Source organism: Rhea pennata, chromosome 3 (genome assembly GCF_028389875.1).
Source record: "Rhea pennata isolate bPtePen1 chromosome 3, bPtePen1.pri, whole genome shotgun sequence".
Lineage (NCBI taxonomy): Eukaryota > Metazoa > Chordata > Aves > Rheiformes > Rheidae > Rhea > Rhea pennata.
Genome location: NC_084665.1, coordinates 768,040 through 787,488, shown reverse-complemented (window position 1 = coordinate 787,488; position 19,449 = coordinate 768,040). Strand labels below are relative to the sequence as shown.

Genomic DNA, 19,449 nt, shown 5'->3' with positions numbered 1-19,449 from the left:
AACGAGGGCTCCTGCTGTCCCGTGTGGCCTTGTGAGGTTGCAAATGTGACTGTCTGGTGGAAAATGAGTTATCTTCAGGCCTGGGCTGACCCTGGGTCATGCTGTTGCTGGAGAGGATGGTCCTGTCCCCCCAGACTCTCCACTCTGTGGCATCTCGAATGACGGTGCAGCTGTGCAGGGAAAGGGGAGAGGAAAGCAGAATCAGGGTTTGTCCTCAGCCGGGTGGGAAGCAAGGAGGCAGAGCCACCTTTGGGTGCTGCAGCCAGCACTTAGTGCAGGCTGCCAAAACGCGGCCATAGGAAAAGGAGCTTGGCTGGAAGAAGCCTCACTGAGGTGTGTAGTCTGATGGTTAACTCATTCTGGACATGTTCAAACACATGTATCTGCCTTAGCGAGACTCCCTGGGAGTGATGCTGGCTGTCCCGGCCGGGTGCTGGCCCTGCTTCTGCTCTGGCCTAGGCAGGAGACCTGCGGCACTGGAGCAGGCAGTGAGACAGGACCATCGCTGCCATAGCAGCTGTTGCACGGGGATCAGCCAGCCCAGCCCGTGCTCTGGCCCAGCTCAGACCTGGGCCAATGACTGAGACGCTTCTGGCTCTGATGATTGCCCCCCCTCACTGCAAACCAGGCTGAGGAGCTGAGGGGAGTCCAGATGGACCTCTCCTCCTCTTCCTCCTGCTGCAGAAATCTCCAGGGAGCTGTGCTGTCAGGACACTTTGCCATGGGTGGCAGGATGGTACCTGAGCACTTGAACCCAACCCATGACAGTTATTTCTTCTTCCAGCTCAGCACTGTCTCCCTGAGCCTCTGTCACTGCTCATTCACACTATTAACCTTCATACTTCCCCAAAATGAAATGAATGGCACAAGCAGCACCTACCACCCATTCGACCTACTCTTGCAAGTTGACTCTATCTATTTGAAACAGCAAAGAAACGCAGCTGACCCATATGCATACAATAGTCTTTACTGCAGCTGGTCATCTGGCAGGAATGAGGAAGTCTCCTCAGAGCTTCAGAGATGCTATTTGTCCTTCGGAGACGAGGATTTTCTACCAGACAAAGTCTGAGCTTGAAGAAGAATGTCAGAGCTTGTACCGCTTGCAGGAGAGGTTACAATGCGGTTGTTTAAGAAAGCACTGTCCCACGCAGCCCCTGGTGCAGTGTATAACAGCTCACTGGGGCACGTGAGTTGCAGAAAGTGAGGATTTTAAATGCACTTTGAAAATGCTCTCACTATTTTATAAGAACATAGGAAGAGACTAGCTAGGTCAGATGCCAGTTCCAGCAAATCCAACCTTTTTCTTCCAGCACGAGGCAACATCAGCCTTTTCAGAAAGGCATTTCCCAAGCAAGCCGGGCAGTTGCTAGCTCCCTGGTAAAGTTGCTTCTTAATCCTGGATAAAATAGCGTGGCCACAGTGAACTGATGGGACAGGCTGGAGTGATGCATCACTGGCTTGCTCTGGAGCATGGATTTGCACTCCTTGTTTGGACCCTCAGCCTCCATGAGAACTTGCAACGCTGAGCTGCACATGCTAACAGTAAGGAAAGTGTGTCCTGTTCCAGCACGCTGCCTTTTCTCTTGCATGGATACAAGCAGCCATCAAGCAGCAAAATAGGAACAACATAAAAGAGCCAATGAGCTTGGGAGAGTTGATAACGTGATAAGGAAAATATCTCACTCCAGAGCAAGGTCAGTCAGGGCAGAAGATTTCCATGCTATGGCCATATCACATGGACTAGCCTTCACCCCACTTCTAAATGGTGGCTGTAATATCCCTGAGAGGTGCTCAGACTCATAGGTTTGGGTGCTTCATGGGTATCAACACTTGTTCCAGCTGGACCCTACCTGGCTAAAGCTTTCCATACCCACCTGTGGGACTCAGCTTCTTCCGACTTGCCAGAGTGAATCCAAAATCCAAATGAGACCAACTCTGCCACCAGTCCACACAATCAAAAAGCACATCCCTCAACCAAATAAGATGAGAGAAAAGCCAGGATCCCACCCCAAGTTACCCAAAGAGCCACATGGATGGAGCACAACGCACAAATGTCACATCTTTCCAGCGTGGACAGTCATTCAGCAGAAGGAAAAGGCTGTCCAATGCAGCACTACACAGAGCGGCAAACTCACAAAGCATGCAGTCAACAGGAACAATTTCATACCACCCAATGAGCAAGATTGTCATTGAGGGCATCAATATCTCTTGGGGGATGAAACCAAGAGAAGAACTTGAGCAGATGCACTCTGGTTTCTTTACAGTTCTCATGGCTGTCTGGTTTGGTCAGTATGTAGATGTCTCCTGTGAAAATGTTGCATAAACTACGGGGAGTGAGGAACACAATCACCATTGAAAAACACCATCACCATTGAAAAGTGGTTGCTGAGGAGCTGTTGGGGCACTTACTGGGTGCATTTGCCTTTTAAAGTTAGCCATTATGTGGATCTGCTGAAATCTAATAAATGTTGTGCACATTATGTATTTTTAAGCACCGTGGGAACATTAATATGGAGTAGCTTTCTGTCCTCTACTTAGCTACCTATTTGAATGAAACTTCTGGGGTTTGAATACCTTTGTGACCTCAATTTCATCAAATTTGGTAGGTATGCACCAAAGTTGCTGGAGAGGAAACCCTGGACAGTCTGTGTGATCACATAAATTTCAGGAAATCAAGGAAAAAAAAGAATTACAGAAGGGAAATTGGGCAGAGTGAGTGAACGTGGGGAAAGGTCTTCAGAGAACCTTAAGAGAAAGATGCTAATAGAGTCCTGTCTCCATGGCAAAGGGGTCCTTGCAATGTGCGCTCAGAGCTCTGCTGAAGTCCTTGCCAGAACAACCCCTGCTGCAAACTCGGCTTGGGACAGCTTTCCAAACTGGTTCCCCCCACCCGTCCTTCCTCGGCAAAGATCTCTGTTACAACATGAGCCTGCCATCGTATGCAGCCGCTTTGTCTTCAGCGGAGGAGAGGCCACAAGCTCATTGCCCAGGTCTCCTGCTCAGAAATGCTGCATGCAGCCAGTGGGGCATCTCTTACTGGAGACTGGGCTCGCTCTACCCAAGGTGTCTCACCGAAGCCAGCAGGTCTAACACGTCGGCTGGGCTTTCCAGGGGTGGCTGAGTCCTGGGGGCCCCAGGGACACCGGTGCAGGAGGCTGTCGTTTCCCTGGGGGGTGGCACGGGAGGAAAGTGGGACTCAGAGGAGCTGCTAGGAGCAGCTGGGGAACCTGGGTGCCCTGAGGGAGTGGAGCAGCAGCAAGTGGGCGGCTGAGAAACATTGCCAAGCCGGGAGGGAGAGTGGGAAGGAACCGGAGGTATCGGTGAAGAAAAACAGGGAGACGCTGGGAGTGGCGGGGGATGTGGGAGGCAAGGAGACGGGAGCCCGGTGAGTCAGCGCCGTGGGGTGCTTTGAAATCCAGCAGAGAAGTGCACGTTGTTCAGGTTCTGCCGCAGCCTGAGGAGCCATTTCCCCCTACCTGGCACCTTCTCCAGCCCTTTCTTGCTGCCCATGCAAGAAGAGCAGGTTGTCCTTCAAATTGGGGAAGCTCATGGAGCTGCTGCTCTCTCCTTCATAGGTACAATGGGATGGAGCCATGCTGGCTTCATCCACTGTAGTGAAGTGATTCCCGATGTTACGAGGGAAGCTGCCAAAATCTGGCTTGGGAGCAGATGTCCAATGTCCAGGATTTGGCCCTGTGGCCAAGGCAGCTTTATGCTAAGGGAGATGTTGCACAGTCCTGACCAAGGCTGTAGCTTTACGCTAGGACACTCTGCTGCCCTAAACAGCACTCAGATGCTGGTGATTATGGGCCTGTATTCACCCAAATGCTGGCTCCACGTTTTGAGTCCAGAGGAGGAGGGGTATGGACTTTTTTGTGTTGGATGCCCAATACACCGTGGCAAAGGTGCAATGGTGGAGCTTGCAGCTTCTCCTGGAGAAGGTGCCCTCATAGGTGGTGGGAACTCGTCTGGCAGTAGATCTTGCTCCCTGGGCTCTGTCAGACTTCATGACTTTGGGAGAGAAGCATTGAACACCCATTTGGCTGGGTATTGCCTTTTCAGTTCAGTTATGTTGGAACCACCCCACCCCCTGCATCCACCTCTAAGCATCTCATCCGGAGAAATACCCAATGCCAGCCAGCGAGCGGCAACAGTCATCTTGGTGCCTCCACTTGGAGGAGTTGCTCAACGCCAGCATGGCCCCCAGGCGAAGGCACGGGACACCGGGCACAAGTTAAGACTGAGCTCCTAGGGATCTGTGTGCACTCCTCTAATGAAGGCTGCAACACTGCCGTGGCTGGTGTGTGCTCACACGCACCTACCGAAACTGAGCTGAGTCACCCCGAATGCTTCAGATGTGTGATGAGGCATCGGGCAAATGCAGAGCGGGGTGGGGTGGACAGGATCATCCCTCAAAATCACATCAGCAAGTGCTCAGTGCTGAGACAGAGAGCAGAAATCCAGGTAATAGGAAGGTAGAGATTAGAAGTAACTTGTGCTCAGGTTGATTTTTTTTTTTTTTTTTTTTTTTTTTTTTTTTTTTTTAAGCGCAAGGGAATCTTCCCTGTATGCTCTGCTGCGGGTTTTCAAGCTGTGGTCCTTAGAGGTCCCTGTGATCCTTCTGAGAAGAATGACTACAGCCAGGCAATTCTCAACAGATTAAAATACACTATACAGCATGCTGGACTACTACAGGGTAATCCAGGGAGGCGGCAGGTTGGAAAAGGTTGCAGATGAAATGCTTGCTCTCCCTTGTCCTAGCTTCTCTCGACTGCAGCAAGGATGTTTTCCTTCTGAGACCCCCTTCCTTCAGCTGCAGCCCAAGGTCAGGTCCTCCTGGCTCTCCCAGCTGCTTTGCACTGCTGTGCCAAATCAGGTGGAGACCTGAGTTAAACTGGCAATGTGAAGGCTCACTCGAGACAGGAGCATTTCCATGGTGTGGCAGGCTGTGAGCCCAGGGCTCCCAGTGGCCTCATGGCATACTGTTTCAGGCAATTTGCAGACCTCAGCAGATGAAGATTTGCCTTCTCAGGAATATGAAGTCACAGCCTCTCTCACACAGCTGAGTATAGTCCATAAACTTGCGCAAATCCACTTATCCATGCTCTGCTGGGAGCTAGAGATCGAAGACTCCACACTGGGTGGAGCCATCCAGGATCTCATCTTCATCCAGTCCTATTTGGCTCACATTGACTGGAAAACACCGGAGAAGGGGCACTGGGTGACTTGCTGGTGCAATGCTCTCGTCCTAGCCCTTACCTCATGAGTGGGACACTGCTACATGGCTCCCACAGGTCTTCTGTTCTGGTGTCCCTCCATTTTTGCTCGGGGTGGTGGTGTCAGAGCAATACAGCTGGATGATCAAGCTGTTGCCTCATCTCTACCCAGGCTGTGGCCTTCTGCCACACTGGCCTATGACTGTTTCTGGCACTGCACAGGGCTGATCAAGGTTAAAAATAACCCAGGCAAGAAGGAGAAAGGTTATTTTTAACTCCAATCAGTTGTTTGTTGCACCAGCACAGCTGACCTCATGGTATGGGGTGAAGGCATGGGAAGACATTGGTGGGTGTCCCTGCCTGCTGTCCCATGGAGATACAATGACCACAGTGGTGTGGGATGACCCATTGCTGGCTGATTCCCATCTCTGCTCTGCTCCCACTCTCTACACCAAAGCAGGGTTGAAGCTCATCTCCATCCCGCTCATCAAAAAAAATCCCCAGTGAAGGGAACCACATAGCTCTCCTGGGTCACCAGTCTCTGCTCCACTCACTGGGAAGATCCCTTTAAGAGGCAACTAAGATCTTCCCTATTTTCGAATAAAACTGAAGCCTCCTCATCCCCCTAGCAGTGGACCTGTGCCTTTGCTTGCACCTTTTTGCCCCCTTTACTGTCCTTACGTCTCTCCCTCTGCCCATCTTGAGCTCCTTCCCTGGCTTGCTAAACCAGGGCTCTTGCTCTCAAGCACACTTTCTCTGCTTTACTTCACATAGTACATAGATCAGGATGCTGGCAGTGAAAGGGAGGCCTCCAGCAGGGAGCAGGCACCCGTGCATTTTGCACGTGGCCATCAGCCCATCCCCATGCCAGGGGTTTGATTGGGAAGGGGGCTGCGATTGCAACAGCATCCCATGACTGAATCATTATTTGATCCAGCCTCTCTCTTCTCACTCACAAATGACTTGAGTCAAATGAAACACATTTTAGTAGTCAAATATGTAAGGGTGGGTCCCACTGTGCTTTGACCCTACAGGGCATTCTGTACGTTTAATTTGATTTACACTCAAAACGTTTATTTAACATACTGGGTTTCCTTCCACACCCAGCTAAGGCTCAAAATTAAACAATATTCTGCAGAAGGGTTCATATGCCATTATCTTATTAGCATCACCATTTATTAAGCAATTACCACACACAGACTGTATGTGCAATGCTTCTCCAACAGACGAACGGAGAAGGATCGTGGCTGCCCAGTTTTCTTCTGCTCCCCATCCCGGGCTGCTGCTGAAGGGGAGCGTGGCTCAGGGTGAGACCTTTTCTCCACCTCATGCCTTCAACCATGCTGAGCACACTGCAACCCTGAGACCACTTGTTTGGGCTCCAGTGCTGCTGCTGCTAACAGCTTAGTCCTGATTCAGCTGTGCACGTAACTGCATGTCTGGCTTTGAGCACCCAATTAAAGTGAAGTGTGTGCTTCACTCCAGTACCTCCCTAAATGGGAATCTCAAAATAGGAGCCAAAAAAGCCCGGAACACATTAAAGTAGTTACAGCAAGCTCTTGCTTCATGAGTGTTGTGATGAATGTCATTTGCTACCTCTTTTGGCTTAAAAGACAAGGAGTGGTTAAAAATAAAAGAAACCTCAAGTTGAAAGCCTTGCAGAAATCAATTAAAACCTATGTAGTTATATTTTGACCTGGAGCAAAGTCTCAGACATAACAGAGAAATTACATAGCCTTAAAGAGAATGAAAGAAAGAAAGAAAAGAGAAGGTTTTATGTGTGGTATTGGTGAGATGCCCCGGAGATACGCTGAGGTCGCTTTTCTCCATGGGAGAGTGGAGGGAGCCCCGTTCTCCAGAATAGGCCCCACCAGCAGTCGTGATTGCTCTGAGGAGCCTGTCCTACAGGCAAATGCTCAGGTTTTAGAAGTTCTCCTGGATAACCTTTCCCCAAGCACTGGGTGCTGGGTGCGTTCCTCCTCCGCTTTAGTTGGTTTCACAGTTGGCATCGGTGGGAGCAAAGCCAGGCCCTGTTCCTCAAAAGTCTTTTGGCTCCTGGGAGATTGTGCCTGGCCAAGGAGGAAGAGCTGGAAGTCTTCTGCAACAAGGTCCTAGCCCAGCCATCCGTGCCCACGCCTCACTCTGGTGGGCCCTGTGAAAACAGCCTGGTGGGTAAGGGCTGCTGTGTCTCCTAGCTAGGATCTCCTTGCTGGAAATACCAATTGCGTGGAGATACTTAGCCTAGAGGAGCTTCCCTTGGCAGCGTTACAGGCCAGTGGGGCTTGGGCTCCTTCCCTGTGCGCTGGGCCCTCAGGCCACATCACGCCAGGAATTTCTCCATCCTGAGCACCCGCACTGGAGCCGGTGAGCGCTGGCCTGGATCCAGCCCCTCTTATGGCCTGAGATTTCAGAGTTATGTGAGAGATTGCACCTATTTATTCTGGATAAAGTCTCCAACAACCTGAAACTGGTGGTCTTTCCCCAAAGAGCCTGGCTGCAGCAGATGAAGACTTGCAATGCATTAAAAAGCGCTCTTCGGCGCAGCCAATGCATCTGAAGACGCATCCATTCCAGAATCTCGCACAGATTGGTTGGGGTCGGCAGGGACCTCTGGAGACCGTCCAAGCTCAAGCAGGGTCACCTGGAGCACATCATGCAGGATCATGGCTCCTCCAAAAAGAAGCTCCGGATCTGACCCGCCCGAAATAAAACCTTCATCCCGACGACATCAACAGCATCTGAACCGAGCATCTTGTTGCTTCCCTGGGGGGCGGGGGGGGTCAGCTTTTGCTCTCTGGGAGGAAAGCGTTGCTCTCGGAGAAGGAACATTGCAGTCTGGAAGGCCCCTCTGCGCGGGGAAACGGCTCTTCCCGCAGCCCCGCGGCTTCAGCCCCACGCGGACACTTAACGGGAGGATGTGCACAGCAGGCGCGGGACGGTGCAGAATATGTTTCTGCCTTGTTTAATAAAAGAGCTGCTCGAATAACAGGCCCGAGGCAGGAGGAAGAGCCCCCGAGTGTTGTTAAACACTCAAGGCCACTCCGTACGCAGCCTTTGCTGAGCTCTGAGTCGGCCGAGCCCAGCGCTGCGGGCTTTTGCTCCGTTTTCTTTTTCTGAGCTCCCCCTTCCTCGCCCTTGTGCCCTTTTGTTTCACATTGGTCTGGGGAAGGGGGGAAGACGCAAAAAAAGGGGCCGGAGGGGGGGAGTGACTGCAGCCTTGACCCATTTCTCGTTTTAAATAAAGTGCTAAAATGAAGTAAAACTCTTCTTTTAGCAGAAGAAAATGTTTGTCATTAAAAATAATAATAATAACAGCGTTTTTCTGGCCTGAGGACAATCAACCTTTTTTTTTTTTTTTTTTTTTTTTTAAAAAAAAAAAAAAAAAAAAAAAAAGCGGAGCCCTGGGGAGTTTTTCCTCTTGCTGGCGCTCCCCCCTCGGGGGACACCAGCGACCCCTCTGCTTCGAGGAGGGAGGAAACTGCTTTGGAGGGAGGGGGGAAGAGGGAAGAAGTTGCCCCGAGGGGAAGTGGCTCCACAGCAGCAGCAGCAGCATCCCTGGGTGGACAGGGAGGTCCCGGGGCGGGGGGGGGAAGGCTCGGGTCGCGCCGGGGTCCCCACCACCCTCCCCTCGGGCAGCAAAGGCAAGGCTCCCCCCCCCTTTTTTTTTTTTTTTTTTTTTTAATTTTCAGACGTTAAATTCTTTTGCAAACATTCATGCCTTAGGAAGGGCTGGGACAAAGCTCAGCTGCTCCAACCGGTCGGACAGGTAAGCAGACTTGTTGACACCGTTATGTTTGCAGCACGCATGCTCCTTCCCAAGTTTCCTGGTGCATTTTTCTATTCCACCTTATGAAACTTTCCTCTCTCCCCCCCCTCCACCTCTCGCTCTCGCTCTCTCCCCCCCCCCCCTCCCCAGCGCCGCCGCCGCTTTCCCTCCCCTTCCCCTCCCGGCGCCTCGGCGGCTCTGCCCGGTGCGCGCCGTCCCGCTCGACGGCGGCGGCGGCGGCGCGGCCGCCCTCGCCATGCCCCGCGCCTTCCTGGTGAAGCGCCGGAGCCCGCAGCCGGCCGTGCGCAGCTGGGATGCGCTGCCCGACGAGGAGCGAGCCGACACCTACATCCCAGGTGAGGCGCCGCTCGCAGCCCGGCCCGACGCCGCGGGAACGGCCGCCGGGAAGCGGCGGCGCGCGGGGGCGAGCGCGGCCGCGGGGCGCCGCCGGCGCTCGCGCTAACGCGGGCGCGGCACGGCGCGGCACGGCACGGCGCGGCACGGCGCGGCACGGCGCGGCACGGCGCGGCACGGCACGGCGCGGCGCGGGAGCCCTTCGTATTTAGCTCCCCCCCTCCCCTTCCCCCTGCTCAGGGCTCCGCAGCGTCCCCCCGCCCGCAGGGAGCCCCGGCAAGGTGGGAAAGCTCGTTTGCATGAGAAAGGTCGGGGGAGGAAGATGAGGATGAAGAAAGCGCTTGGGGCGGCGGAGGGGAGGGGAGGGAAAGGGGGGGGGGTCCCCGCGGCCTCCCCCCCCCGCCGCCGCCGCACCGCTGCCCGCGGTATAACGGGGAGGCGGCGCCGCTGCGGTGTTTGAACTCCGGGACCGCGTTTCCGAGCCCGCTCGCCCTTCCTCGCCGCTGACCCTCCTCCTCCTCCTCCTCCTCGCGCCGCGCACCCGCCGCAGGCGGCCTGGGCTGCGCGCTCCTCGCCCTCGAAGACAGCTGCAGCCTGGGGAGCAGCGGCAGCAGCGGCCCCAGGGAAGCGGAGCCCGGCGGCCCCCAGCCCGCCGCCAGCCCGGCCACCGCCGCCGGCGGGATGCTGCTGGACCTGGCCGCCGAGCGCCCCGCCGGCAGGGCCAAGATCAAGGTGAGCGCCGCCGCGCAGGCCTCGCGCCTCTCGGGACGGGACACCGGCGGAGAGCGGTGTACGGTCACGGCTTGCTGCTGCGTTGGCCGCACTGGAAAGCCCGCTGTCCTTCTGCGCGCGCCGGAGCGGCCGGGCGGGCAGAGCGAGCCCCGGGTGAACCTCCGCCGTGGTGCCCCATCAGCGCCCTTAGCCCAGGCCATCCCTGACCTGCTCGGCTCATGTCCCGCGGGAGAGCTGAGCCCGCCTAGGAAGGACCAGCAGCTGGGAGATGAGCCCCACAGCGTGGGCTTGCAGTCAGGGTCCTCTTGAAAGGCCACCAAGCACTCACCCAGGCGGTCTGCAGCGTATTTCTCCCCCTGATCCCCTTACCTTCTTGACTTAGTACAGCAGCTAGGAGAAAGGTCCTTTTCCCTACCTGGAGAAGGCAGAGTGGTGGTTTCCCTCCAAAGGCTGCAAAGGCAAACAGATCACGGGCTCTTCGAGGTGGAGTCCCAGCTGCTGCCCACCAGCCACTTTCCAACCCTCTGCCCCTCTAAATTCATGTGTTGTTATGCAGCTACTTTGGTTTTCTTTTTTTTCCTTCTTCACAAACCGCTTTGGATAGGATTCCTTCATTAATCATAAAGGGATCAAGAAAAACACCCGACGCTTGCTGCTACCTGCAGGGAGAGCTCGCTTCATTGCTCCACTAGAAATTTTTGTATCCGTTTTGGGTCTGACAACTCAAAGTCCCCATTTTACTGAGTTAGTGCCAGAGACGAGGCGCATCCAGGCAAAGGCGAGACCACCTGGGGATTTAGGGTTATGTTTCACCAAACCTGTGGACACGCTGCTGGGATTTATCCGTGCTTTTTCTCGCTGTTTTACTCAAGCCCACTTAGCATACTAGCTACTAGCACGGGTGGTGGTGAAGGATGGGAAGAAATCTGTTTTCTTAACCTTGTTGCTGCAAAGTTTTCTAGGAACGCCACAGAGAGCTGCCAAAAGCATCGCGAGTGCGAATGACACGCACGCGTGCTGCTCTCCGTTCCCTTTCGTCCAGCTCCCGCATTTAGCAGTAGTGAGCACGGCAGCTTGGCCATTAATTAAAATAATAGCCAGCTGTCTGCATCTTCCAAACATAAGGACCTTGCGCGTGAGAAATACCCTTCCCGGGAGCTGAACCATCAGTGTCTCTCTTAGTGACGTTCAGTACTGGTGTCGGCACGGTGGTTTTGGTACTGGGGTGGAGAATGAAGAGCTGAACCCGTAACGACATGCTGTGGCGAATTAACAAGTGAGGGGGATGAAGTGACTGGGGCCATCGTCCCGGTCCGTGCAATGCAGCGTCACTTTGGTTTAGCTAACCAAGTTCACCTTCGCGGTCAAAACCACCTTAAATCCCTTTTTCTTTTGGTGGGGGAGAGGTGTGAAAACTCACACGGGTGCCTACCTACTGCCACCAGCTGAGCCGTAGGCATTTCTCTGGGTGCCTATGTACCCAGTGCAGAGGAGCGAGGCATCCCAAGAAGGTCACGCGGCAGATGCGGTGGACCTTCCTCCCAGTTTCCATCACGGCTTGAACCGCCGGGTGTCACCAGGAGCAACGGCAGCGTGGGAACGTGGTGGCGCGGTGGGATGGGGTGGGCTGGTTTTACCCTTCCAGCAAGGGTGGCATGCCCGGTGGACACAGCTTGCAAGAGGGAGAAGAGGTAGGGGATGGATGGCCACTGCTTTGGTGCGACTCCTCGCGTGCGCACGTTGCATGTGGTGCTCCTTGGGCATCGCAGCCCTTTCGCTCCCTGAGTAGACCTGGATTGGGCTGAAGTCTGTCCTGGAAGCCTTATTGCAAGGTGGGGGGGGGGGTGAAGAATTCACCTGGGAAGAGTCTTCTCAATATTTTCACTTCTCATTTTGCATTTATCCCAAGAATTTTTTTATTTTTTTTGAGAGGGGATGCTTCAGGTATTTTGGCCATGTTGACGCCTCCTCACCCAGTGCTGTTGATTTTCCTAGTTCACCACGGGCACCTGCAGCGACGCCGCAACGCATAGCTGTGAGCTGTGCGGCAAAGGCTTTCGTCTGCAGCGCATGCTCAACCGGCACATCAAGTGTCACAGCCAGGTGAAGAGACACTTGTGCACCTTCTGCGGTAAAGGCTTCAACGACACCTTTGATCTGAAGAGGCATGTCCGGACCCATACGGGTGAGAATGCTTTACCAAAGCATTTTGCGGACGACCCTGGGCTATTCGGAGGGGTGGGAGAAAGGTTCAGGTGCAACCAAGACTTGGGGGGGGGGCAAGGGTAGCCCAACACCATGATACCACAACCTGGATTGCTGATGGAGCTATCTCCCGTGTCCTCGGGATAATCCCCCATGGGTGTTTGAGGGCTAAGCATGTACGCAGTCAACGAAAATGCTTTGCCCTCTAGAGGAAATGAAGAGCAAAGATTTTTCTTTCCTTTCTTTCTTTTTTTATTTTTTTTCTGTTAAACCTTCACTGCGGGCCATTCAGTGCAACGGGGTCAGGGTTGGATTTTGGCACCCTCTGAAGAAACCCAAATGTGGTTTCTGCTGCACCTCAAGCTTCTTTAGGGAGAACTAGACAGCCCGTTTGACTTCTCTTTGCCCCGCATGCTGAACCCCCCGGAGCGAGCGAGAGGCATCGCAGGGGTGGTGGTCTGGGCCCGCGTGCAGAAATTGCAAGAAACCAAGAAATGCAAGAAACAGAACAAGGAGCTTGTACAACTCCATTTTAGCTTTCCTGCACTTGTTTTGAAAAATCAGATGTGAAGGGCTCTCTTTATTCCAGATGGGCTCCCGTCATGATAAACCACTCCTGTGGTCGGAGGAAGGGTTCGTGAGGCTTCAGATGAGCTTGTATAAACCTGCGGACAGAGTCAAAATGGACATCCGGGGCCAATGTCCTCTTCCGGCTCAAACAGTGCGATCGGAGGTCACCAGCCCCAGCTGCTCCCCATCTCTTCCCTGCTCCCATCCACCTCAAAGCCAGTTCACTGGTTATAGAAGTGCTTGTACCAACCGAGCAGGGAGAAGACTGCCTTTTTGCCTTTTTTTGGTGTTTTCTATTTGTTTTCTATTGAAATGCTGGCTTAAAGTCTTATCATCAACTCCATCCTCCCCAACCAAGACACTCCTTAGTAAGGCGGCTTCCCACACCTGGGAGGCTTTTCATTTGCCCTGTGAAGCACCCAGAAGACGTTCTCCATCGCATGTGCTGGCTGTTCTCCGACCTCCCAGATTTCCAGTTTCCTATAAAACCCACGGAATAACCGGGATTGCTCTGCGGTATCCCTTCTGCCTGCTTATGAGATTAACCTGGTTCCCAGATAGAGCTTCAGCAACTCTGTTGGCGGAGGCGAGTTACTTCTTAGCAACGGATCTCCTGTAAAACTTGATGCCTCTTTTGATGCGAAAGCAGCGGCCAGAGCCGGCGCTTGGGTCTGTTTTGCTCTGTTGGTGAAGGGCCACAGTAGCTTTCACATGGGAAGGAAATCTGGATTGGATCAGGGCACTGCCTCGGAGGGTCGTCTTGACTGTGCTTCTGAAAGAAGTGTTTTTTTTTCCCAACCTGGCCTATATTTCTTTGAGATTCATAAACTTAACTCCAAGGTGTTCTGTGAGCGGAAGGTAAAAATAGATCTGCTGTGGCTGGTAGACCGGAATGCACCATGCAGGACTACAACTGGTTTGGGAAGGCCAAAGGAGAAGGAGCTTTGTGCTGGACAGAGGTGGAAGCCAATGTCTTGGAGATGTCACCCATAGGGTTAAATTGCCCCTAAATTTCCCAAAAGAGAAATAACTCCACGATTCCTCTTCTGTAGCCTAAGACCAGGTGAATGCTGAAGGCGCTGCATTTTCCTGAGCGAAGCCTCTACTTTTCTTTCTCTGTTTTACATTTCACGTTGGATGCCTTCCCTCAGTGTCGTGCCTGATTTCTCTGCTCCACTTTGCTCTTGCTGCCCATGCAGATCGTCTGGTGCTTTTCCAGGTCGGGGTGATTCAGGCCGCTGCGGGTTGTCCAGGTACCGTCTTCCCTGGTGGAGAGACATATGGGACGTAGCCTTCCCGGCACGATGGGTATAACCCTCTCCCATGCCGGCACCTCTTCCTATTGCAACCTCTAATCAGTCTGGATTTCTGGTGAAAAAGATCGGCCGTCGAGCGGCAAACTTGACGAAATTCAACTTCAAAGTTATGGAGCATCTATATGAGCATGTGTACTTCTCCCTCCCTCCCCCCCTTTTTTTTTGCCTGGCTGCTACTTCCCGTAGCTCTGCTCTTGCACACGTTTTACCTCTCATTGCAAAAAACAGGGTTTTAAGTACCACATTTCGTCTGTATTAAAGCTGCTCTGTGCTCCAGAAACACGTCTTAATGCCCTTGGTCTCTAGATTTGGAGCTTGTAGTCAAATCTGAAGTAATCAGTACAAACGCAATGATCGGAATGTATTGCCCGAAAACACCAGCACGCCTTTGAATTAGTGTGACCGGTACATGTTCACATCCGGCAGCCGTTTGCTGTGGCGTTATTAAGCTTTTCTCATGGCAAGCAAAAGATTGAGAATTTACTGCAGGACAAGATCTCAGTCGCTAAAATGAAAGGTGAGCCGGAACCGGCAGTTTTACCCCATCACAGGACTCCAGGAGAGCTTTAAAGCAGTGCGTTTTGCAGGAGCTGCTAGTGGTTCCTTCTTCAGGACTGAAGCTCTGATGGGCGTCTGTAATATTCCGCATTTCCTTAAGCCTCTTTGCAGCATTTCTAGGTTCCTAAATACATGAACCCATTCCTGAAATTCTTAGTTTAAAAGTTATTTTATTTAGACAGATGGTTCCTTGGGGTGTACCTACCTGCTGCTGTGCATTTGCTCATACCTAATATGACTGAGCCTTGTTCTCTGTTGATTCCCTAGCGGGCTATAATGAACTTAATTCCAAATGATGATTGTTGTCTTTTAATCTTGTAGGAATTCGTCCTTACAAATGTGAGGTTTGCAACAAAGCGTTTACCCAGCGGTGCTCTCTGGAGTCCCATCTCAAGAAGATCCACGGCGTGCAGCAACAATATGCCTACAAACAGAGGCGAGATAAACTTTATGTGTGTGAAGATTGCGGCTACACGGGCCCTACACAAGAGGACCTGTACCTGCACGTTAGTAACGTTCACCCCGGAAGTGCTTTCCTGAAAAAAACCTCAAAAAAACTTGCGGCAGTTTTGCAAACCAAACTGAGCCCTGTCCTGCAGAGGAACTCCAAAGAAGATGACAAAGATGAGTAACACGGTGGGTTATAGTGGTCTAAAGGAATGAAGTTTACACGTAGGACTATATATATATATAAATATATATATATATGCATATTATTTTTTAAAAAAAATTGAAAGAACTCCCTGAAATAGCAGGGATGCTTCTTGTTAATGGGACTCTTCTGATGTTGACAGAACCTCAACTTGAAAGAAATATTCCTGTGTATGATGCAAACATCAGACTTTTTCGGTCAAAAAGATGGACAGGGTGGAAGAGGCTGTGGTCACCTAGTTAAAGGAGCATTTGCTGAACTGGCTTTGAGGCAACCAGTTTTCTGTTTCAGCTCTACTACCCGGCTGAGTGGCCCCAGACAAATAGCTTCACCTTTCCCCAATGCGTCACCCCAAAGAGCTTTGGGTAGAAAGAGCCACGTAGGAGCAGCTGTTATCACGTTGTCCTCAGATGAAAAAAAAAAAATAATTAAAATGGTCCTAAGGACAGCAGTACACAGTAGCACCAAATGAAGTTTAAATGCACAACGAATCTTAACTCAGTAAAGGCAATAAACTAATGATTTATGGAGCTGGGATCAAAGGTGAGCTGAAACAGATTTTATTTTTTTAAGGATGCAGAATTTTTCTCTCTTCCAAGTAGTGACATTAGTCCAGGGCAGAGTTTTGGTCATGTTTTAGGTACTTTAAACTGTGAACTTATTTTGTCATGTTTAGATTTAAATGTGACCTCAGCTCTGACTCTCCTGGACTTGTCATGCTTACTTTGGGGATTACTACCACATCCCTTTAATCTTCATCAATATCAAGCCAGAAAGCCAAAGAAAACACTTTAATGACTTGAAGATATGTATTATCTGTCATGACGACATGCAATTTTATGTGTATTTTATAGTGCGTCTGTGTGTGTGTGCATGTGTCTGTGTGTGTGTATTTTGAGATTTTTTTTTTTTCTTAATGAACTATCAAGTGCCTGTTCCCGAACACGACAAAGCAGCGCAAAGCAGTTAGGAGTGAGCCTTCGGCTGCCTCTGCCTCGCGGGATCGGTGCGAAACCGCGCGCGTGGATCTGACCTCTAATTTCCAGCCCCTCTCTGCTGGGGCAGCTTTCGGTGCGAACGATGCCGCAAGGCCAAGGGAGTGGGACGACGATGAGGGAGTGGGACTTTGTCTCTGTGCTCCTAGGACTCCCCTGCATCCCTGCTCCAGCTCCCGTTGACCTGGGAGAACAAGATTTAGTGATTAAAGAAACGGAGAGAGGGGTGTCCCTAACTGCCATTGCCGAGACCTCCTGACACGCTTGAGGATGCTCTAGATGCTGCTGAGCTGCTGCAGCCCTGACTGGGCGCTTGGCTCTGCCAGGACGGACAGGGTGGGGTGGTAACGTCCTCAGCAAGCACAAGTTATGCTGGTCCAAGCATGTATTGTTTAACTGTCTTTTTTAATCTTAACAGATACAGCTGGTAGGCAGGTTCCTAATTTACTTAAATACATAATAATGAATGGATTTACTTATAAATTTCCCCAAACACATGTTGTGCTCAAAATAAAGCTGTATGGGGAAGATGTGCCGAGTTCTGTATACGTTAAAACAAAACCTGAAAAGTAACTCAACCTGAAATGCAGAGTCGTGGCCACTACCTTCATCATCGTTAGAATGATAGATTTTGGATGGCTTTGTAAGAATCAAAAAGCTTCTCAATTTGCCTCTGTTACACAGACCTCTGCTTGGGTTCTTGTGGGGAATTGCTTTTAGGGGGTTTTAAGCATTTCTAGTGATACTACTATTTTATTCAACAGACCTGTGGATGCTTGGGACCTTGAAAACATTGATAATAAAGTGATGCTACTGTGTAAAGACTAAACTTGTCATCCTGTGTAACAGGAGAGTTTGCAGAATACTTTAATAAATGAAAAGTCCATGTTGGGGTGGGGGGGAAGTGTCCGACGTAAATTAGAAGGCGTTTACTTTGTAAAACCAACTCTAGCTTATGCACTAGTCCTCAGGTCTTCTGAGATCGTGCTGTCATAACTGAACATTGTAAGTGGAAGTTTGCGCATGCCAGGTGAAGCCTGCGTGCTTGCAAATACATTGACAAATTTCTCTGGCTAAGGACAAGCATTAACTTTGGGTTCAGCCAATTGTAGTGGAGAGAATCCCCTAAAACCTGCTCAGTAAGGTCTCAGGTGTGACACTGGTGGTTGAGTTCAGCACCCAGCTGGGACGAGGACTCTGGAACAGAGTCTGGCTGAGCAAAGTGATTGGAGCGCACCCAACTGCGAAGGATTCACACTCTTAACACTTCTGGACTCTCAGCCCTTGAACTGCAGCAGTGGCACTGAAGCAGAAACCCTCCTCACCTGTCTAACTAGAGACACATCTGTGTAATTTTTTTTTTGCCGCCTGTAGCATATAATGATTTTGAGTCCACCGTCACTGCAAAAGCATGTCTCCACTGAAGGAACTACAGGCAGATCAAGATGGTCCAAACAGCTCACACGAGGAGGCAGCTAGATTTTCAGAAGTATCAGACAGAAGTACCTGATACTGTATCCAAAGGCTCTTTGGATGGTCTTAAGACTTAGAGGTTCACAGACTGGAATGGCTTGTGAGAGTCGTCTTCTCAGAGAGGCGGCTTTTGTTAAACCCATGAACAGAGGTGAAGCAAGCAGGTGCCTGCACAACCCAGGCTCCAGATTTGTCCTTGTTTACCAGGAGGGAGAACTAGGCTGAAATGCTACATGGCTGCAGGAACTCCTGCATCTGTAGGACACGCTGATGAACAAGGCAGTTCACCCAACTGTTGGCCAACTGTTTCATACTCTTACGGTTTATCCAGTCCCAATCAACACAGGGGAGATTCAGCACATTTTGTCACCTCCTGCTTCTGCCCAGGTCATCTCATCTCTTGCTTCTGCCTGCCTTCTTTATCTCTACAGAGTGACCTTTTGCAGAACACTGACAATGTTCAGTGATGTTGAACAAGGCACTTACTAAAATTCAGTGTAGTGGGGACCTACCTGCAAAACTCCTCAGATAGAGGAGGTAGAACTCAGGTAGAACTCCTGAGCGCTCACACAGCCCCATTCTGGTTAGTCATCTCTGAACCTAGTTGCTTAATCTCTGTGTAAATCTTTTTAGTTGAAAGTCTTACCTAATTAAGCAAAGAGTAATCACACTGTCACCAGAGCAGAATTTAAGTACTGCTATAACTAACAGTTTTACTGCACAGATTTCTGCAGTTAGTGCCCTAGAAGAGCTGAAGATTAAACACTACAAAGGTCTGAGTCTCTTCAGCAGCAAGCCCGCCCATTGTTTTTTTTAGACATCATTCTAATTGATCTTCTTGAAGCTATGGGTTAATTGTATTTTTACACATAATCCTTAGAGGTATTATGAATGTGCGCATGTATAATTCAGAGAAAACAAAGAGGGGGAAAAAAAACAACCTTTCCTACAGATACATCACACAAAACAATACCACCTGACACCAAAGTGTATTTTGTGTCTACAGACTTATTTTATGAAATAAGTTTCAAAAGCAACTCTTCTGTTTTAGGAGGTTCATAAGCTTACTACTCTGAAAAAATTATCGGCAGCTCTTCACTCCTAAGAAGGCCCAGCTTCAAAATCACAAACCTGCTACTTTAAAGAAACTTCCTGGCATTGGCAAATGCTATAACCTGACACTGAAGGTAGTTCCACTTGGGTAGGCTTCTTGTCTACACAGACCACAGCAAAGCTGGGAGCGCTCAAGACAGTCACAGAATTGGCCTGCCCAGAGCCTATTGCAAACTCACAGCCTAAGGTACAAAGGCCCTTTTACACTCGCATTTCTTCTGTGTGGGTTATTGCAGGCTGTTAAGAGCAGCAGCCTGCAGGAGGAGCCACTGCAAGCATAGAAATCTCTTACCTTTCACAACAGAAGCGAAATTTCTAAGTGTTATCAGCTACAATTCTGTTCCTTTCCCGCTGAGCCACTTTTGTTAAAACGGACAATCTGCCTTAGTATTTTCAGTAATTACTTATGAGAGCTTTGGTTATAATTCTTAGCATAGTTTTTCCAGTTGTTGCTACAAGAAAACCACAAATAGTAAAAATCTGTTAATGGGTACCTCTG

The 19,449-nt window shown here is 50.8% G+C and overlaps 1 protein-coding gene across 1 annotated transcript; it reads left to right on the top strand.

The window, feature by feature from the left end:
• Nucleotides 1-9,235: 9,235 nt before the first annotated feature.
• Nucleotides 9,236-15,349, top strand: OVOL2 (ovo like zinc finger 2). Its single transcript, XM_062573434.1, has 4 exons — nt 9,236-9,338; nt 9,887-10,068; nt 12,064-12,253; nt 15,039-15,349. The coding sequence occupies exons 1-4, from the start codon at nt 9,239-9,241 to the stop codon at nt 15,347-15,349; spliced, it is 783 nt and encodes a 260-aa protein (XP_062429418.1). The 5' UTR covers nt 9,236-9,238.
• Nucleotides 15,350-19,449: the final 4,100 nt, after the last annotated feature.